At 46.5% G+C, this 21458-nt stretch overlaps 2 protein-coding genes across 13 annotated transcripts in view; both read left to right on the top strand.

The window, feature by feature from the left end:
* Nucleotides 1-21458, top strand: part of LOC310663057 (G-protein coupled receptor 4-like) — a 303619-nt gene that overhangs the window by 10659 nt on the left and 271502 nt on the right. The window lies entirely within an intron of this gene.
* HNRNPC (heterogeneous nuclear ribonucleoprotein C) lies at nt 39-17685 on the top strand. Of its 12 annotated transcripts, none has more exons than XM_083410650.1 (9): nt 49-114; nt 5151-5176; nt 9737-10011; nt 12227-12302; nt 12846-12893; nt 14987-15147; nt 16254-16355; nt 17053-17210; nt 17307-17685. In XM_083410650.1, the coding sequence occupies exons 3-9, from the start codon at nt 9771-9773 to the stop codon at nt 17388-17390; spliced, it is 870 nt and encodes a 289-aa protein (XP_083266776.1). In that variant the 5' UTR covers nt 49-114; nt 5151-5176; nt 9737-9770; the 3' UTR covers nt 17391-17685. The 12 variants fall into 12 exon arrangements, with proteins under 12 accessions (XP_083266779.1, XP_083266776.1, XP_083266783.1 ...); XM_083410657.1 differs by having other exon boundaries at nt 12227-12341; XM_083410655.1 differs by having other exon boundaries at nt 50-192; nt 12227-12341.

Here is a 21458-nt window from a genome sequence, read left to right as displayed (position 1 = left end):
ATGGTGTAGCATGAAAAGGGGCCGCGCCGCGCTACGTCCCGGCTGCGCGGCGCAGAGGCAGAGGGCGGCGGGGGCGCCATTTTGTGAAGAGTCCGGAGCGTGGATGAGGCGAAGGTATATGTGAAAGAAGGAGGAAAACAAAAAGCCCTATAGATAAGGAAAACGACGCCGTTCCGGACCTGGGGCCTCCTGGTGAGTTCGTTGCCTGGATATTAACGCCTCAGGTGGCCAAGGAAGGAGCTGCGACGTTTCTTTCCTTTTTCGCGCTTCGGCCGCGGGGGGGGGGGAGTTAATGATGGTACCGCCCTTTCTCTCTTGTTTTCTTCCCCCGCCACTTTGGTATCTCCCTTCCCGGTCTTCGCAGGGAAATGGGAAGATCCGAGAGATTCTCCCCCTCCTCCCCCCCGCTTAGTCCAAATGGTACATTCCGAGCTAATTCATATGTGTTGCCTCTGGAAGAGACCATTGTACTTGGGCGGGGGAGGAGGAGGAAATAATCCTCATTCCCCCCCCCTCGAAAGAGTTAGGTGGCGGTGGGACAAAAAACAACCCACGTGAGGCTATTGGCTTTGGTCAGGAAGTGACATTTCTGCCCGCGTGTCCCTTTCCGTGCAGAAGGCATGGCGCCCGCACGCCCTCTCTCCTGGCCTAATCCGGATTAGTGGTTTAATGTAGGCTGCGCTCCTGGCCACGCTTTTCTGAGCTCAGTGGGGCTGCTTCATGAATAAACATGGCAAAAGAGTTGCGGGGGTGCGCAGTATATATATATGTTATTATATTCTGCCTCTTAGCCCTCACAAGGCAGTGCACAACTGGAGGAGATCCAATTGAAATGCATTTGGGTTGTTTAATAATAATAAAAAAATTCTGAGGAACCAACAAGTCTCAGGAATTAGTGACATAAAAACAACTGGGAAAAGTGTAGCAGGTTGCAACAAATCGAGTTTTTGAGGCACGCTTGAAGGCTTTGTTAGCTCTGCCGGGAGGGAGTTTCAGAGCCATGGTACCACCACACTTGAGCCCACCAGCCTAATAGCTTAGGGAAGGGCAGCAAGGTCACAGGCTTAGTCCCTGGTGTCATAAAGTCAGGTTCCTGTAACCTTGGGAGAGGTGCTACCAGTCAGAATGGGCAGTACTGAGCAAGATGGGCATGCAATCTGATATTCTTAAAGGCGGTTTTCTGTGTTCCCCTTGTGGGCATGCAAGAACGGTCTTTGTTGTTGTTTTTTTACAGACACTGAGGATCATAAGAGCTAAGGGTGGTCCTTTAGAGAAGCTGGCCACAAATTCTCCACCTTGCTTACCAGGCTCCGGAAGGCTCTTTTGAGATCTTGTTGCTGGGCCGTCCCAAGAGCCTCCCAGAACCTGCTAAGCAAGCCCAGGAGATTAAAAGCTTTTTCGCACTGGGAAAAGACAACACAAAAGGCGCTATTAAACTCTGCCATGCATGCAATTAATTTGCAATATTTAATTGCGCTTAAGGTGGGAACATACTGAACTTTTTTTGTTAAAAAAAATAAAAGTTCAGAGGGATCATGTTTGTCACATTGAGGAATAGAGTGAGAAGCAGGGTATGCATTCTTTAAATAAATAATCAGTTGCTGCAAAATGCCTTGTGGCACATCAATAGGCTGTGCAATCTTAGATTTTCTTGGAAGTACATATTACTGAGCTTAATGTGGCTTGTTCCCAAGGAAGCGTATATAGGATTGCAGCAAGATTGCTATATTATCTTGCCTTTCTCACAGAACCAGGACTCAAGAGGGTTTACAGAAATTATAACAACATGGATAAAACACAGAAGTTTAAAAGTTATTAAACAGACATAGAATTAAAACAATATAAAAATAAATCTACAGTGGTACCACGGGTTACAAACGCTTCAGGTTACATACGCTTCAGGTTACAGACTCCGCAAACCCAGAAATAGTACCTCGGGTTAAGAACTTTGCTTCAGGATGAGAACAGAAATCGTGCTCTGGCGGCGCGGCAGCAGCAGGAGGCCCCATTAGCTAAAGTGGTGTTTCATGTTAAGAACGGACCTCCAGGACGAATTAACCCGAGGTATCACTTGCATTAAAATACAGATAGTAAAAGCAGCACAGAACTACTCAAAGCCCTTTCTTTAAAAACAGTTCTGAAAAGGCTTTGGAATAAAACAAATCTCCACCTGCCAGCAGAAGGACAGTTAGGAAGGAACCAGTCTAGCTTCTCTAAGGAGTTCCAAAATTTGGGAACAGCCATCCAGAAGGCCTTCTGCATTCCCACCAAATGTGCTTGTGAAGGTAGTGCAACCCAGAGAAGGGCCTGCCCCAAAGATCTCAGAACCCAGGAATGTTTGCATGGTCTTTCAGATAACCTGGACCTAAGGTTCATTTTTAGATTTATTCATCTTTAGAGCTGCCACCCCAATCATTAGTAGTTCCCTGGCCTGGTATAGATTGTTGTCAGTTATTGCTCTAAATTTTGTATAATTTGGGGTGGCCTATTTATATTGGGTCTGTTTTGCATGCTTAGCAATATGCAAGCTTCTGAGTTACACAGAGGTCTTGATCTAACTAATGGGAGTAAAAAACACTTTTGTATATTGCCTTTGCAATATACAATTGATTCAGTACAGCTGTGCTGCCTGTCTTGAATTTGGATTTGCGTTTTAAAAAGTTTTTCAATTGTTAAGGAAGAGAATTGGGTTCAGCTCACATAGACCCCAGCTTTGGAACAGGGTTAAGTAGGGTTAACTGCTCTGCTGCTGGGGAAGCCCACAAAAGCCTGATCTTGCATTTCACTTGGAATCCTTCAGAATCACGTGGCTGCTAATTTTGTTGTTAGTTTAGAAGTAATTTGTACAGCACTTATTATTGGTGAACATCATGTTGAAGAGCTACCATCCTGCTTTGAGGTAGGACATGGTGTTCCTGTGAAAGACAGAGATAGGCAGGATCAGGAGTGAGGGTCTGGCATTGATGCCTAGCCATAAGCTAGGTTTTAAGTGATGGTTTACAGTATTCTTATTCTTATTTATTACATTTCTATACCACCTTTCACCCAAGGTTCACAGGGACAGTTCACAATATAAAAACACAGAAATGTGTAACATAGTAACAAACAAAAACACTCCCCGCCCCCCTTTTTAGACAGTTTAATTAGCCAAACGTCTGAGAGAAGAGGGCTGTTTTCGTTTGGTGCCTAGAGATATGTAAATCACATAGGAGGGGAATGGGAACATAGTGAGGGCAGGATTCTTTCTGTATGGACAGCACCAGTGATGCCCTTGCACAAGTCCAGATGTGTAAATTGCAAAACAGTTATCCCTGGTGTGCCAAAACCCATTCATTGACTGGACAAGTCCTGGGTGCTCACTAGTTTGCAGCACATAGCTCTTTATTAGCACCTGTAGCACTGAACTAATAGCCAATTAACTTAAAATTCCATTAAATTGGTTTTATTAGTTTGCAGCAGGAACTGGGTGGGAGGGAGGCATGAGTCTCATGATACCTTAAAGGCTATGAGCTTTTGGTGTCACGTTTTGAAAGCTGAAGCCTGCAAGTGTTTGTGCAAGATTGAACTAGCTGTTCTGTAAGGAGTTGCCACAGGATTTGCACAAGACCAGGAGTTTGAATCCAAGTCTTCCACGTGCTGGGTCATGCTTAGTAGAAGAATCTGAATACATTAGCCTTCTCTCTCTTAACATGCTTCCTTCCATTTGTGGAGAACTTGTACAAAGGGTGGAAAGGTAGAACTGGTTGGGTTCTTCTGCCAGGGACCATACATTGACCTCCCCAGTAACGTTGAGGAAACGTGGCCGGAAGTCTTTCCTCCTAGCACCACCACATACTCATCACCTGTCTCCAAAGTGTTAGTAGATCTGGTCCAAAAGAGCATTTCAGTTTGCTTGAAGCTGTCATCAAAATGTGTTTGGCATCAACAACCTTGTACCTGTTTTGCTTATCACTTTTGCCAAGTAAATCCAAAATGACCTGCCCTTCTCCCTTTGTTATTTTCCCTGCCTGTGCTGACTGCACTAAACTTACCCTATATCCTTCCAGGGGTAACATAGCACAGTAGAGAAAAGGAGTGTTCTGCCTATGAATTTCTCTTCTGAGAGACCTGGGGATTATTTATTTAAAGTGTAAATCTGGGTGGTTTATCTGCAGTACTTTCCTGGCATTTAAATGCTGGGTGGGAAGGCAGATAAAACAGTTGGGCTAGAATTTAATTAATGGTTTATCAAAATTGGTACCCAGGACTAGGATTGCTTCCAGTTTTGAACATGATGCTAAAAACCAGTGGGTGGGTGCATGTATTACGCTTCTGGGGAGTGATGCATAGAGCATTAGGCCGCAGTGCCCTCATGCTCTTAACGCTTATGAGGTTTGTAGAGGTTGCTTCTCCTTCAGTTGCATGCATCAGAATCTCTGTGAAGTCTTCCTCCTCCATCTTTGCTTCAGGGTATCTGTGTATAAGCTTCAATGTACTCCACCTCCTACCACAAGCTTCCGGGTGCCTTTTGACGTCATCTGTGAGCTTGGGGTAGCCACGTGGGACTGGCATTCTCTGCGCTGGGGAGGGGGGAACTGGGAGATGTGGGCAACTTTAATCGGGTACCCTGACTCATCCTGTCCCTTCTCCTTTCACAGGGCAGCAAGGCGAAAACCCCCAACCCTTCCTTCACTGGAGCTCAGCTTCGTGTTTTGTTTTTTTATTAAAAAAAACCCCACCCACCCCACCGCACGCACACCCCTCCCAATGTCTTAGAATGAGCCGTTTTTTTATCAAAACGGTGGCTTTGCGGCCCAGCGTTGGCCTTGCAGTGAAGCCAGAGCTGGATTGAAAGATGTTAATTTTGGGGAAAAAATCACTTTTTTTTTTCCTGCAGCAGCTGGGTTAGAGGAGGAATCTTTTAGCCTCGCATGAGCTCACCTCTCTCAGGCATTTTTAGAAATGGTGTTCAAAGGGCTTGGATTGTTTCCTGCCGGGAGCTCTCCCCTGCCTGGTTCTGCAGTAACCGTGGCTGGAACAAGAGGGTGAGAGGGGGGAAAAAAGGACAGAAAATGAAAGAGAGAGAGAGGAAAAAAATCGTTACTGACTTTGACCTTTTTACACCTCCGGTTTTTCTAATCTGGGCTATTTTTATTTTTGTTTTTTTACAGCGAGATTTTTTTGATCTTCAGCTACAGTAAGTTATTCAATTTTTTTCCAATTTTTTCCTGCCTTTCCACTGATTTCCTTTTTATCGTTGTTGCTAGTTACTTATTGATATTATTGCTACTATGATGGTGGTGACTGTGACTATGATGATGTGTTGCTGATGGTGGTGATTAAAAAAAAATGACTGCTGATTTTTAACCGGATGAAAATGGAGTTTTTCTGAGTGGTCCTAACTGACTCTGGGCTTTTAACCCCTTGGGGGGGAAAAACACAACAAGGTTTTTAAAACACATTTTTTTAAAAAAAGTGGATTGATCGCGTTTAACTCTTTTTTTCCCTCCCTCCCTGATTGCCTGGCTGCTAAGAACGGAACCCAATTTCTCTCCAGAACTTGTTTGAACATCTCAGGAAGTTCCTACACTTTTTTATTTTTATTTTTTTTTAATTTTTAATATTTCATTTCTGTGCAATTTTTCAACTGTTGCTGCAATGTGTCTGTGGTGCTGATCGCTCGCTAGCAGTGACAGCCTTCCCTTGGTCAGACCCCGCCCCCCCTTCCTGTCTCGTACCCTTCAGTTCCCATCTTGATCTTTTCCTCCACACCGTCCCTCCCTTACAAACGCCGTCATGGACGCCCAGTCTGGATTGACAGAGGCAGTTACCTACGGAGCCTTGCATGGAGCAGACACAAACCCATCTTGGCTGATGGTAAGGGGCTGAGTTGGCTTACTTCCAGGCTTCAGCAGCCATCCCTCTTAAAGGCCTTGCTGAAAAAGAGTACACACCTGCACTACAAGCAAAACTCTGTTAGCAGATGGGAGTGGACCTGTTCAGGTCTTCGTTGCCTACTGGACATGCAGCCACTTTAAGGGTTAGAAGTGGGGGAGAGGGGTTGTCTGGTTTGGGGGAGCAGAACCAAGTTCAGCAACCAAGCTCAGTATATCTTGTTGCGCTGGGCCTTGTGGGTGAACCGGCCGGTTTTGTGTGGTGGATTCCTTTTTTTCATTTTTAAAAAGTGACAACAAAACTACACTCCCAGAGTATAATTCAGTGTTAAACTTTGCAGTGCATGCGCACATACTTGGAATCTTTTGCCCGTTACTTGACCCTAATTAACAGATTGGAACAATCTCTTTTAACAATTGGGCACTGTGACATATTTTTATATATAACTGAAGTTACCTTGATGCATTGCAGAGATTAAAAGAAGTCTCTGCCTCCAGACTTACGATAGACATGAGAAAGGCAACAGGGGCGGGAATGAAACAAGCAAGTTCAGGCAATAGCTTTGTGAAAAGTTACATCATGAAAATCTTTAAGGGTAGTGATGGTGGCTGATAAAGGCTCTGGTTAATAATGAAATAATAGCCAATCTTTATGCCTTGGGCACAGCACGGTCCTGGCAGCGACAAACAGAAGAAGTGCGTGCTAGGTGCCAGCTAAAGTCATGGGACCTCTCTTCAGAACTAAGTTTTGTAGTCATAATATGGCTTGCTGAGGCATGGGAACTCAAGGACAGATGTGTAATTGGCAGCCAGCACATTCTGGTTTGGTTTGTGAGTTAATCCCATTCATTGCTACCCCCATGGCTTGCTCCCCATTGCTTTCCCCGAGAGCTGTAGAATGTGCAGAGAGCGTGTGGACCAGGCTTTTGAAGAAAGCAGCACCCCTCTGCATCTTCCAAAAAACCCGTGGAAGGAAACCTAGTCATTCCTTACCTCCTCCTCAGCTTGCTGCAATTTGCCAGAGTCTTAACTTGCAAGAGAGAGAGAGAATGTTTGTTTTTTTCTCCCAGTTGGGTTTTTGCCGAAGGCAGCAGCAGAGAAGGACTCCTGGCATTTTCTGCAAAATTGCAGCTTGATGTATGAGAACCATCTATGGGAACGGATGGAAGTGACCCTTTTATCTGTGCAGGAAAGGGAATAAAGGAGAGCTAATTACCCCTCCCCCCCAATGATAGATAGATAGAAATTTTAAAGAGAGAACAGAAATCACAGTTGATGCTTTCTGTGGAAACGCCTGGGAGCAAAACCACTTTTCTTCTGATTCGGGGTAGGGGGGAGATGTCCCCCCCCCCTCCAGGTGAGTTCAACTTCTCAAAGAAAGTGTCGGCACCTCCTTGCTGCCTGCATCATGAATTGAACTGGACAGAAAAGAGATTGCCTCTTCATTCCTCCAGAAAAGAGAAAGATAGTTCCATATCTTCCTTTATCCCTCTCCCCTGTTTTTGGCAGGAGGGAACCATGGGCTGCAAAAGCCCAACTTGCACGAGAAAGAGTGTGTGTTGTTTTTGTTGTTATTTATTGCATTTTTTTGTTGCTTTCTACAATAATGTCTCAGAGTGACTGATAAAAGCATACAGTATACAAAATTCACCAGAAAAATAAAAGACTACACCTTGTTTCTTTCTCTGAAGCATTGGGCGGGGTGGTGGTGGTGGTGAAGAAGGGTACTTCCCTGCAAACAGGATGTGATGGAAGTGCAGGGATGGGTCATCAGTTGGGGTTGAAGCACTCACGTACAGTGAGGAGGCAAGTGGATTTATCAAACCCTGCAGAGCTTAAAGTTAGGTCTCCTTGGAGCCTTGCAGAGAGGGCCTTCTGACCGCCTTTGACATTTGGCCATTAGAATTGCTTTTGGTAGAGGATGATTAACGAAACACTCATCCCACCTTGAGGTCGCACAGAAAGGTGATAGCGCCATAAATCTAATTTCTGTCCCTGTGCTTTGCTGCATGTTGTCAGTCCCATATACACCACCTGCTCTTAATCCTGTTTCGCTGGCCTTTGGCTGCAGTGTATGCTGTGACCACACACACACATTTACCTTGTTTCTGATCACAAAAATCACGTGCTAGTCTTTTCCTCTGCCCCTCTCAAACAAAACTGCTAGCTGGAACTGTTGAATCTTTTGAAAGGTCTTGGGATTTTCCCCGCGACTCTACTCATTATCCAGAGGTTGCTCTCCATCCTCATCTTGTTCTTGCAATAGTCCTGTGAAGCAAGTATAGGCAGAGAGCGTTCATGAGCCTCTGGGAGTTTCATTGCTGGACATAGAATCTGAACATGGACCTCCAGCAGCGAAACTTAACAATCAGTCCCCCACTCTGTTCACTTGATGGCTTAGGTCTGGGTTGTAGAGTATCACATGCAACAGAACTAAATGTGCCACGGTGAGAGCAGGAAAGTGAAAGGCTTTGCCCTGTTGGATTTTTGTAAATAGCTTGGGGGGGAGGAGAGAAGAGAGAATGTGTGTGTGCATGCGAGAGAGAGAGTGAGTGAATGTGGTGAGCAGCGTTGAATGTTCCTCCATGCTGAAACTTTTTTCCCAGGCTACTTTCAGATGTATTGCAAGACCACTCTGAGTTTGTACATAGACGAAGTTCCAATACTGATTTATTTTAGTTTCCATTGGTCGTTTTAAAAATATTCTAAGCATAACTATGTTAACTAGGTGTGCGCAAGAGACGTGTAGATGAGCAGGCTCCATGTTGCTCCATGTAAGTGGTTGAAATGAGGCTGGGATTCGAACCAGAAACTCATTTCCATGTTTATCAATGAATCTAAAGATCACAGCAAGGTCCTGGTGCTTTTGCCATAAGCATCTATAAATGGAGGCCCAAAGTTAGATAGCATTCCACTCACTGCTTTTGAAATAAGTTTTGTTGGGAAAACTGTGAGAGAGTTGTCTCACTACTAGAAATTCTGCTAGCTGGTGACAGCTTTTTGTATCGGTTTCATCTGAACTGGAGCTGGGTTTTCTGTAGTTGTATTCCGTAGAAAGCTGATTAAAAGCAAAATTGAGGGCTGGGAGTAAAATTGATTCTCCCCACAATATGCTTGTCCTTGAAACAAGGGTCCAGAGCAGGGGTCAGCAAACTTTTCCAGCAGGGGGCCAGTCTACTGTCCCTCAGACCTTGTGGGGGACTGGACTATATTTTGAAGGGGGGAAATGAACAAATTCCTATGCCCCACAAATAACCCAGAGATGCATTTTAAATAATGCTACTCAATAATGCTACACATGCTACTCATTTAAAATCATGCCAATTCCCGGACCCTCCACAGGCCAGATTTAGAAGGAGATTGGGCCGGATCTGGCCCCCAGGCCTTAGTTTGCCCCATAGTCTAGCGGTTGAGTTTCTCCTGAGACCAGGCTGACATGATAGATACCCACCCACCTTGGAATACCACTGCTAGCTTTAGACACAATATCATGCACAGCCAGTGCTTGACATGGGCACAGGTGTCTCTTGTGGGAGAATGTGGATGGTTCTGTGGCAGGCTGGTGGCAAAGCCACCTCACTTCCTTTAGTGCCTTACGAAAAATTGTCTTTGCCTAGTGGCAATCATTTTTTAAAAAAAGGAACATGCAGTTGCTTAGCAATACTGCTATGCCTTACTGCTTGCAGGATGGATCTGAGATTTTCCAGCATGCCTCGGGGATCATAGCTATTCGTTCAAAGGGGGAAGCGCTTCCTGCCAGGCTGTGTGTGTGTGTATTCTGTTGGTTGGGTGTGCACGCATGTGTCAAGACGCTGAAATCCCACGTGACTGCTTTCCCTTCTCTGACAATCTTCCTCCTCCAGCACCAAGCCTGTGTTTCTGCTGCATACTTGAGTCATGGCCAGCAACGTCACCAACAAGACAGACCCACGCTCCCTGAACTCCCGCGTGTTCATCGGCAATCTCAACACGCTAGTGGTGAAGAAGTCGGACGTGGAGGCCATCTTCTCCAAGTACGGCAAGATCGTGGGCTGCTCTGTGCACAAGGGCTTTGCCTTCGTGCAGTACGTGAACGAGCGTAACGCTCGTGCTGCCGTGGCAGGAGAAGATGGCAGGATGATCGCAGGCCAGGTCCTAGGTAAGCGCCTTGTAGTGGTTTTTAGCTTACCCCTTTTCTTAGGCCTGGCTGAAATCATTGACCAGTTCCTTTTCTGAGCGCCTCTCTTGCTTCCTTATTGCCTCATTTCACACTCAGACATAACACACCACTCTCTGCTAGCAGAGCCAAACAACTACATACGCAAACCAAGCACATACTTTCGGCTCTATCGGAGGCAGTCTAGATGTCAAAGTGGAGGTGGCAAGTCTATAAAGAGGAGAGCAAGGAAGTCAGAGTTTACAGCTAGATATTGAGCTGTGCGGAAGTGCAGAGTGTTGCCCATGTTTATTGTATTTTTATTCCACCTTTCAAGGTACATTTTCTTCTAAGGCAGCTTACAAGTAACATCAAAACATGGTAAACACACAGAGCAACATCAGAAAGGTGGGGTACAAGCCTGTCTTTCCTAATTTTCTATTGACGCCTTTTGAAGCCTTAATCAAGTACAGTGGTACCTCAGGTTACATACGCTTCAGGTTACAGACTCCGCTAACCCAGAAATAGTGCTTCAGGTTAAGAACTTTGCTTCAGGATAAGAACAGAAATCAGGCTCCGGCGGTGCAGCGGCAGCAGGAGACCCCATTAGCTAAAGTGTGCTTCAGGTTAAGAACAGTTTCAGGTTAAGAACGGACCTCCGGAATGAATTAAGTACTTAACCCGAGGTACCACTATATACCCAAATTCTAATGATCCATTCCGCAGGATGGAGCAGGAGCAGGTTTCTGATTTCTATTTCTTTTTCTTCACCTGCCTTTCTTTCCCGAGATCCTTCCAGGGCTGTTGGTCATTTTGGGTTGGTGAGGGAAAAGAAAGGCAGCTTGGAGCCTTGATTGGCTTTTATGGAAATAAGGAATGTCGATCACCATGTAGAGCTAGCCTTTAGGTCAGGTTTTTCATTTCTTCCTCTGCATGTGTGGTGTTTGTGTATGTTTATGACAGTCTTCCTGCTCCTCACAGCATCCAGGTATGTTAAGCTAAGAGAGTGGATGTCCTTGGGCAAGTCAGTGGGGATTTGAACTAGGGTCCAGAATGTCACAACCCAGCTCACTCTTGTGGCTACCCTTGTCTCCCCTTTTGAGACTAGCTTATATGTATTTGGCAGTGCTGGGATTGGTGCAGAGAGCCTGGCACCAATCCTCTTTTGAGCTACTCTACCCCACTCCTCTCCAAAAAGCCTGAGCGGGAGCAGCCAAAGCATTTTTATTGCATTGCTCCTTCAAAGCATTTCACCAGTTTGCCCAAGTACAGGGAAAGGAGACACAACTTGCACAGCCGGCATCCCTGTAATATTGCAAATGTTTCATTAGGCAAGACTCAAGACAAGAGTGTTTATGCAGCTCTGTTTGAAAGCCACAATTCCAAATTCCTCCAATCGAAAAGCCACATCCCTGATCTTCAGAGAAACCAGCAGCTTTGTCTTCTCTCTCCTACTGCCCATAGCCCTGTAAATAACAGTGCAAGTAGCTTAGTAGACCATTCAAGCTGTTTAGTAGTCACATAATGGCATATTGGTGCGCTTCCATTTTAGACTAGCTTTCCTGCCTAGTCACTGGGACAAACTTTCACTCTGCACATGAGACTTCGGAGCAGCTGTTTACAAGCTTGCTCAGCCTTGCTTGTCTTTCATTCCAGTGTTTTCTCTGCCAGACAACATTTTCCTGCCACCCCTCCCCCAGGTGGTGTGGAAAATTTTTTTTGTTCGGTGTAGCCCATCCATCCTGCAGTGAACCCTCTTACTTTGGAAGTGCTGCTTAATATGTTAGTTCTGTCACTGCGTGGCATAGATTTACTACAAGGGAAGAGTTTCACTTTCCCACCCAGCAGTAAGAAGTTGAGTGTCTGTGTTTGCAATTGGCAAGTGGATGAAGATCCTCGCCAACGTGAGATGTCTTATTCAGTATCATTTTTTTGCCAAACACAGTGCCTTTTTTTTGGTGTTCCTGCTTGAAGCTAATGGCTCATAGCTTGTCTTCAACCCTCCTGGCTCTCTTTCTACTGGGCATTATGTTCTCTGTACCTTTTAGCAGCATATCCTATGCCATTCCTCAGGGCAATGTGTCCCATCCCAGAACAGAGACAGCTCAGCAACACATTAGTGCCCAGATGTGTGGCAGGCCTCGACTTGTTTCCAAGAGTTGTAAGATGCTGCCTTTCAAAATTGGCATCTCTCTCTCTCTCTGTGTCTCTGTTCCAGATATTAACCTGGCTGCCGAGCCGAAGTTGAACCGGGGCAAAGCTGGGGTGAAGAGATCGGCCACAGAGATGTACGGGTCAGTAGCCGCACCACCTTCTCCGTCCCCTCTAGTCAGGTCGGGACCCTTATGTTTTTTTTCCATTATTTTAACGTTTCTGTTCTTTTTATTTCTCTGGCTTTGTGCCCTGCAGTGAGCAATGGCTCCGTAGGTTTTAATTGTCTAGCTGGTTGCAAGGAAATGAAGCTGAGTGTGTAGAGGCATGTGTATGTATACGTGTGCATGCGTGCAAGCAACTCCATGTGAATGTGAGAGGCCATGTGGGAGATTGTTTTTTTTATACCTGCGGGTGGCACAATTTGTTATCTTGGATCCCAGCGCAAAGCTCAGGTGGCTTTGAAGTGTGGGTGACAGACAGAGGGATTGTTGGATAAACGCAGGGTTGCCTTTGCTCTTGCACTGTGAATAACTGTGTTTAGCCTTGATATGCCAGACTGGGAATGGACTCCTGATAATGGGAAGCGAAAGAATTGCCTGTTCCTTTCAGCCCTCCTGAGCAGGATTCCTTTCCTTGGTGGTCTCCCAGAGACCTGACCATGTTTCATGTGCTTTGTCTTTCAGGTCATCTTTTGACCTGGACTATGACTTCCAGCGTGACTACTACGACAGGTAGGTTTACCTGAATGTTGTTTGCTGCACTGTACATGCTTCGTTCCTTTTGGTAGAAGAGGAAGGCGCCAGTACACTGTTCTGTTGTGTCAGCATCAAATAGATCAGGCCTTTTAATTCCCTCCTTTCAAAATATTCCAGGTGTGGGTTCCTTTTTCTGGAATAGAGTATAATGACTTGAGAATGAATTTCTGTTTTCACTCAAGGCACTTAGCCTGATCCTGGGTTCTTGTGGCGCTTGTCATATTTTTAAGAACCTTCTGCCGTTAAACGGTGAGGAAGACGAGGGGATGCGTAGTAGAAGCCATAGGGGTGACTTTAATGGAGATAGCAGTGTTTGAGGGAAAAGTGGAGGCATTTTTTTCTTTGGCCAAAAGGAGTCTGGGGAAGAAGAAAGGGTTTTCGCAAGGGGTTGTAGGTCAGTGGTAGAGTGCCAGGTTAGCAGGTAGAAGCTCCTCAAGTACCTTCCTGCTTCCAATGCATAGGGCTGCAAAAGTCCCTTGTCAGCAGCCCTGAAGAGCCTCTCAGTGGAGGCTGGCTCATGGGTGCAAATGAAATACTGTCCCACCAACCTCCACTGCCCCCAACCCATCCTCTTTCAACCAAACCAGGGGTTGGCTCTTTCTGCTACCTTCCTCCTCCTCCTCCTCCTCCATCTCTTTGTTGTCATTATAGAACTCAGAAGGGAGGAGGATGAATTAGTTGGCTGTGCCCGTTGCTGGCTGTGGCTGCACCTACCTTCTTCCTGCCAGTCCCCTTGGGCACCAGCCGCCACTGAAGCTGCTGCCAGTCATGGTGTCCCAATGCCAGGACTCTTGAGTTGGTAGAAAGCAGCTGCCAGATGGACGGAGTATAAATAATAAAATTATTATTTCTGTGCTGCAAGGAGCTGTCATAGCCTTCTTGCCCAGAAGATCTGCCTGATCTTCTCGGGTTGGTGTGGGGAGGGAGCTTTCCTGGGACACTTACCCATGCACAGCCTGGGGGCCACCAGTGAGCCGTTGCCCCTTCCGTGCATCTCCGGTGCAGTTTGTTTCCAAATGCCAAGAAGGGAGGAATCACAGCCATTGAGCTTGTGAATCATAGAATCATAGAGTTGGAAGAGACCACAAGGACCATCGAGTCCAACCCCCTGCCAAGCAGGAAACACCATCAGAGCACTCCTGACATATGGTTGTCAAGCCTCTGCTTAAAGACCTCCAAAGAAGGAGACTCCACCACACTCCTTGGCAGCAAATTCCACTGTCAAACAGCTCTTACTGTCAGGAAGTTCTTCCTAATGTTTAGGTTGAATCTTCTTTCTTGTAGTTTGGATCCATTGCTCTGTGTCCACTTCTCTGGAGCAGCAGAAAACAACCCTTCTCCCTCCTCTAGGTGACATCCTTTTATATATTTGAACATGGCTATCATAACACCCCTTAACCTCCTCTTCTCCAGGCTAAACATGCCCAGCTCCCTTAGCCGTTCCTCATAAGGCATCGTTTCCAGGCCTTTGACCATTTTGGTTGCCCTCCTCTGGACACGTTCCAGTTTGTCAGTGTCCTTCTTGAACTGTGGTGCCCAGAACTGGACACAGTACTCCAGGTGAGGTCTGACCAGAGCAGAATACAGTGGCACTATTACTTCCCTTGATCTAGATGCTATACTCCTATTGATGCAGCCCAGAATTGCATTGGCTTTTTTAGCTGCCGCGTCACACTGTTTGCTCATGTCAAGTTTGTGGTCAACCAAGACTCCTAGATCCTTTCATGAGCAGGAAGCAGATTGAACTTACTCGAAGGAAGATGTCACTTGGTTTTATTTAGGGGAGTAGAGGGATGCATGCAGAACAGAGGAGTCATCCTAATGCGACTTCACGGAACAGGATTCTGTGGATGAGGAAGGTCCCTTTGTGCTACAGGCCTTGCAAGTGCTATGGAAGTAGAGCCTGCTCTCCTGAGCGAACTCTAAAAGGAGTGCTGTTGGTTAGATCCCGCGAGCAAAGAAGCCCAGGGCAGAGGATGCACACATGCCGTGTAAAGCACAAAGAGGCAGTTTCAATAGGGAATTGAGTGCTGGCTTCTGACGACGGCAGTTTTCTCTTGTGCCCCTAGGATGTACAGCTACCAAGCGCGGGTGCCGCCTCCACCTCCCATTGCCCGGGCCGTGGTGCCCTCCAAACGCCAACGGGTTTCTGGCAACACCTCCCGCAGGGGCAAGAGCGGATTCAACTCGAAGAGTGGGCAGCGGGGGTCGTCTTCCAAGTCTGGAAAGTGTATGTGTTGAATTTACTGGCTAGGCGCAGGTGATTTGAGTGGGGTGGGGGCCCTTTCTCTTGCGCAAGGACTTAAACTGGGATTCAGAAAAGTCACACAAAGTGCCACTGAGTGGTTAAATGTTGCGGTAGCCTTACATAAAATCCTTGGGGATTGGCTAGAACTGTTCTCTTGGCAAGGCAGAAGTTCCATTTGGAACTGGGGTGTGCAGAAGGTAGATCGGGATCTACTGGGTATTGTGCAACAGATTCTGCTTCCCACTTGGTTAACAATGGCAGCAACTGAAACGATTCTTGCCCCTGTATTAGGCTACTGAATTTAAGAAAGATAGGCGGTGATTTCGTGTGTGAAAAGGCCATAAGCTCAATTCAGTCCTGGTGGTACAAAACTACCCAGTTCCTAGGTTCAGATGCACCCTGCTCTTGTAATTCTAATTATGTTTTTGTGCTTGGATTTTGCTGGAAGACTTCTAATTAACAAAGTAGATCTGACCTGTTTAAAGTCTTCCCTGATTTGAAACGGGCCCCTGCATGCTGTGGTGGGTGATGCCGAAGCCGGCAGTGGGCAAGGGCTACCCTCTTGCCCCCCTTTTCTCTCTCTTTGCCTAGCAAGCTGCTGGGAGAGGGTGAAGTCACTCTTGCCAGAGGCCTGTCCTGGTCACATGCTGTGAGCTTGGGCTGAAGGTCATGTGTATCCCTAGGGCTGCAGGTTTCCAATTCCAATTCCTGGAGTAAATTGCTGACTTGCCCATAAAGAGAGTGAGAAAGTTTCACTACCCCGGACTGTTCTCTATCCTAGTTTCAGAGGGGCATCTGAAAACTCCTGACAACAGTTGCACCTTCCTTTGCTTTTCAGCACTATTTATTTCCCTATCTCTTTTTTAATGGTGGGTTGAGCAGAAGGAACAGTGGGGAAACCTCCTCTCCCTGGGAATAAATGCTTTGCTTAATCTCCAGATTTATATCTGTGTTAGCTGCTTTTCAGCATCTATTGTTGAGATGCTGAATATATTTGGAATAGGCATTGAGTGCCTGTGTTCAAAAAAGCTAAGCCTTGGGTATCAGTGCTTCCGATAAACAGTGTGCTCATGTCCTTTTTATTTCAGTGAAAGGAGATGATCTGCAGACCATTAAGAAGGAGCTGACCCAGATTAAGCAGAAAGTGGATTCCCTGCTGGAAAGCCTGGAGAAGATAGAGAAAGATCAAAGTAAACAGTTGAATGAAAGGGTTGGGAGGTGGATGGGAGGCGGGGGGAAGACCCTGGAAGCCCTTCATGGGCTTGGGACTTTTGGGGGGCTGAAGGTTGTGGGAATTTGGCTTGAAGCATCTCTTCAGGCTTTATCCTTCCTCCCCAATAAAGAGAGCAGCTTGTTTGGGAGGGAAACGGGCTGTCTGGGGATGCATATCTGACGGGTGTAATCGTGGTGGTTTTCTAGGTGGGCTTTGGTTTTGGGTTTCCAGGAGAGCAACCTTGTGATGCTCCTTCGCTGCTCTTCAATTTAACATCTGTCCATAGCTAGGAGGGCAGCGCTCTAGCCCCTCTTCTTTATTGTCGGTGGGGAGAGCAGCCACCTTGCCAAAGCCCTTTGTGTACAGCCATAGTTCTCCACAACAGCCTTGCAAATGAACCCATGGCAGCTGCTTGATCACAGATACGTTGCGAGCTGCCGGCCCCTTCATGCCTTTGCATAGGTGGCCTGACTAGGAAGAACCAACCTCCTCCCGGCTTATAAAAGCTCTTCTGCCTCTGGGATGGTTCCGGCTCGCCAGAGGCGTTTGGTTGGCTTGACGAGTCTTGATGTAGGAAAATTCCACGTGGGGCAGCAGCCCCGAGAGCTTAGGAGAGCGGGCGAGCGGTTCCGATACCCTGCTGGACCCCTCCTCTCTATATCCTCCCTTCCTAGAACTGAAGAATGACAAGTCTGAGGAGGAGCAAAGCAGCAGCTCGGCCAAGAAAGAAGAGAGCAATGTCAAGATGGAGTCTGAGACTGGGGCGGATGACTCCGCTGAGGAAGGGGACCTGCTGGACAATGACGACAATGAAGACCGGGGAGACGACCAGGTACGAAGCTGGAGGCGGCAGAGAGCCAGGAGTGAGGAGCGCGGCTCTCCCTGTTTGCTAACTCGGCCCCTCTGCCTGTCCCCTTCTCTCTCTCAGCTGGAGTCCATTGAGGGGGATGACAAGGAGCCCGAAGAAGGCGAAGACGACAGAGACAGCGCCAATGGCGAAGACGACTCCTAAGCGCCCAGCACACCTCTCCTCTCTCCTCCTCAACAAACACCGACGTTCTTCTGATATTGAGCCTCTCACCAGCCTCTTGCCGGCTGCCTCCTCACTGCCCTCTTCCCTCCCTCCTTCCCAGAGCCCCGTGTGTTCATGGCGTGTCTTCTGTTGCATTTGTCCTTTCTTTCTCCTCCCCCCGGCCAGACCCCCCGAAATCTCTCCTAGTAGTTCAGTTAAATCCCCTGTAATTCTCCTCTTTTAATTTTGATACCTCTTTATTGACTTAACAATTAAAAAGGACGTATTGTTTTTAGACGGTTTGCCTCTTGTTTATTTGTGGGGAGGGAGCGCCTTCGGATTCGGGCTGTGCAAATGTGTGATGTTACAGTTCTCAGCTGCAAAGGCTGACCTTCAGTACTCTGAGGCTAGATTCCAATCGTGTCCCCTTTTAAGAAGGTGTTAAAGGTAAAGGTAAAGGTACCCCTGCCCGTACGGGCCAGTCTTGACAGACTCTAGGGTTGTGCGCCCATCTCACTCAAGAGGCCGGGGGCCAGCGCTGTCCGGAGACACTTCCGGGTCACGTGGCCAGTGTGACATCGCTGCTCTGGCGAGCCAGAGCCGCACACGGAAACGCCGTTTACCTTCCCGCTAGTAAGCGGTCCCTATTTATCTACTTGCACCCGAGAGTGCTTTCGACTGCTAGGTTGGCAGGTGCTGGGACCGAACAACGGGAGCGCACCCCGCCGCGGGGATTCGAACTGCCGACCTTTCGATCGGCAAGCCCTAGGCACTGAGGCTTTTAACCCACAGCGCCACCCGCTGTGTTAATACTGGTTTTGAACAGTCACCAGTACATTTGCAGAGCTCTGCAGCTCACTTCAAGGCAGTTGATGGAAATGGGAAGAGTATTATCTGGGTCCACACTGGGCTTCTTGTTGAGAAGGAAACCGTAATTGTGGACAATTTTGTGTCTTGTAAATTCACTGTTAGTCACTAATATTTTCTTGGTAATAGGGTATACTTTGACAGCGTGCACTCGTAAAAGTAAGCGAATGCTGGTCTCCTTGTAGAAAGCTCTTATTCAGTCAATAAATTACCCCCCCCCAAAAAAAAAGAATGGTGGCAGCAAGTATTACTGAAAGTTTTCTGAAGTGGCTTGAGCACATCTTTGTAAAACATGTGGAAGAGTAGCTTAAGATTTCCATTTTATTATCCTCCCCTGAGAACCAGTGATGCTGCAGCTATTTTCCCTACACCTAGTAACAGTTCTGGGGGCACGGGGTGTTAGGCAGGGAAGAGGTTAGAAGAGGGGTCAGCAAACTTTCAGCAGGGGGCCGATCCACTGTCCCTCAGACCTTTGTGAGGGGCCGGACTATATTTTGGAAGGGAAAAAAATGAACGGATTCCTACGCCCCACAAATAACCCAGAGATGCATTTTAAATAAAAGGACACATTCTACTCATGTAAAAACACGCTGATTCCTGGATCGTCTGCAGCCCAGATTTAGAAGGTGATTGGGCCGGATCTGGCCTCTGGGCCTTCGTTTGCCTACCCATGGGTTAGAATGTGTGAGAACCACGCTTGAAAGTTAAAATGCAAACATGGTGGTTAGTAATGTTTAAAAAAAGCACTTGGCTGCAAGCGTTGCTGAGGCAGTGACTTCTGTGTACCTAACTGCAGTGTGTGTTGTCCATTTGGCATGGTCTGGCTGCCACAATCTTCCTTGTATACATGATGGTGTAAGTGAACACCCCAGGGTCTAAACACAGCCAAGAAAAAGTGATTTGTAGAGTAGGATATCCAACATGAATGTACAGAAAGCTACTCAATTAACATGATTGTTTTGGATGTTGCTGAACTTTCAGAGTTTGAAAGCAATGATATTGACACACCAGAATAGGGGAACGCCAAACATTTAAATGTATGCAGCTGCATAAAACAGATCCAGCTGTTCCTCTAAATGCAATAAGTCAATATCAAACCGTAATTGATGCCCCCAACCCTGTTTGTGGTTCTGCATTTCTCTGTTGAACCACCCTGAGATCTACTGGTACAGGGTGGTATACAAATTTAATAATAGTAATAAAAGCTTTAATGGCCTGTAGCTTCTTTTTACAATTAGCCTTCCTGTTTGGAGCGTAAAAGCATAGCCACAAATAGCTGAAATATGAGAACTAAGTGAAGCACTTGCAATGGATAAAGCGAAAGATATGAGAACTAAGTGAAGCACTTGCAATGGATAAAGCGAAAGATCTCAACTTGTGTACTGACAAGTTGGCCCAGCCGCTTGCAGAAAAATGTCTGCTTCTAGTCAGTTTGCCCCAAGTTAGGGTTGGGAATGTGGGGTGGTTTTTTTCCAACCAGAGGGCTGCATTGCCTCATGGATAGTATTGCAGGGGCCACATGCTAGTGTTGAGTAGGGCCAGGGCAGTTGGTAATATAAAATACCCCCCCCCCCCAATCTTCTACCTTGCAAGGTACTTAGTACTTAATATGCAATTATACTTAATACAGGTCAAGGGCATATGACATTTATGCAAATATCCTCCAATAAGCAGAACAGGGCCTTGGTGAGGGGTGTACCCTGGGCAGAGTTGCAACAGACTTTTATTCAGCGCTTGGTCCTGAGCTTCTGCTCTCATCACAGCAGAGGTGGATGTCTTTGGTCACAGCCATGCGAAGGGCTCTTCAGCCAAACCCAATCAGTTGGAGGAACGAGTACAAGTTGATAGATTCTGCCGTGCCTGATCTCGACAATTCAATGGACTCTTTGTTTATTTCTCCTAGAAATTATCTGGCATAAGCGACCTGGATGGTGTTAGATATTCAGGGTGAGGTGTGCTGGCTGCTTTTTTACTCCTGCTAAAATGGTGTAACACTTAGCAAAGCAAGAAACCTGCTAGAGCAGACCAAGGGCCCGTGTACTCCAGCAATCCCATAAAATTGTAGGAACCCCCCTGCTGGATTAGGCTAAAGAAGACCCATCTAGTCAAGGATTCTGGTCCACCAGGTTCCCAAGCAAGACCTGAGCACAACAACACTCCCCGCTGTGGATTTGTGTTTACTAAGTGTCAACACCCATCCAGGAATACCAGAACAGAGGTCTCCAATCATTTTAGGCTATTTGGATTTCTCTGGTTACTTTTGTCATCTTTCTTCCTTGGGTCGAGCTTCCACACACAGGCAGAAAGAGAGTGTGTGTGTTGGGTTGGAATAAGCGACAGACGAGTAGTGGGTGTCATCTGGGAGGCATCTCCTCGAGCACGTCTCGGAGAGTCCCTTTTATTGAATATTACAGCATTGCCTCGCATGTGCTTGCTGCTGATTGGTTTAACACGAATGCGTATGCAAGGGTTACAAGGGTTACGTATAAGACATACAAGGGTTGCGTATAAGACATTAATCATCATTAGATAGAGGGAACACAGACAGGCATAGAAACTTCCTTAGTAAACAATCTATAGTGATATGGTGAGACTCAGAGAACGTACAGAGTGCACTTAACATTCCAGTCCAGAGTGATAAGGAGAGGATGTATACAGATAGATAGGAAGGTCAGGACATGATGACGCACTTAACATTCCAGGCTAGCTGGTGCCAGGGTGGTTAAGAAAGGAATGTACAGAAAGACAAACTACGCAGCATCTCTAGATAACTACTCTGCATGTGTGCACACACATTGCTTTTTCCAAAGGAACTGAGTAAAACTTGGATTCAGTAGAATTTATCTGAGCCTTGAAAAACATAGAGCTGAAATATGAGGTGGGTGCCCGGCCTACAGTGTGTCTTTTCCTTCTCTCAAAGACTATAACGTACTTGACCATTAGGGATAAAACACCTGTCGATTATTATTTTCTTCTTTGGCGATCACTCGTAGCCGAGTAAGATTGTCTTCCATAAACACTGTTTTAACAATGAGTCTGTAAGTGACTGTGGAGGCCAATTCTGGATCCACATGGCCTTCCACAGTGGGGATTATAACCTCAGTATCTCCCTAGTAGTCTAAGGAATTAATTACTTCTACTCCCTGAATCACCCTATAGATTAATACACTTATTGACTAATGTTGGTTTATCATATGAAGT

Source organism: Podarcis tiliguerta, assembly GCF_965153285.1.
Source record: "Podarcis tiliguerta genome assembly, chromosome: 13".
In the NCBI taxonomy this organism is placed as follows: domain Eukaryota; kingdom Metazoa; phylum Chordata; class Lepidosauria; order Squamata; family Lacertidae; genus Podarcis; species Podarcis tiliguerta.
The sequence above is the reverse complement of the archived record's forward strand: the minus strand, read 5'-3'. Positions and strand labels throughout refer to the sequence as shown.

What these genes read in the sequence shown, in the direction of transcription:
- HNRNPC (XM_083410653.1), top strand. Translation starts at nt 9,771, where the DNA reads ATGGCCAGCAACGTCACCAACAAGACAGACCCACGCTCCCTGAACTCC. An exon ending in GATCGCAGGCCAGGTCCTAG is followed by an intron (nt 10,012 to 12,226) that starts GTAAGCGCCTTG and finishes TCTCTGTTCCAG; the next exon opens with ATATTAACCTGGCTGCCGAG. An exon ending in GTCTTCCAAGTCTGGAAAGT is followed by an intron (nt 15,148 to 16,253) that starts GTATGTGTTGAA and finishes TTTTTATTTCAG; the next exon opens with TGAAAGGAGATGATCTGCAG.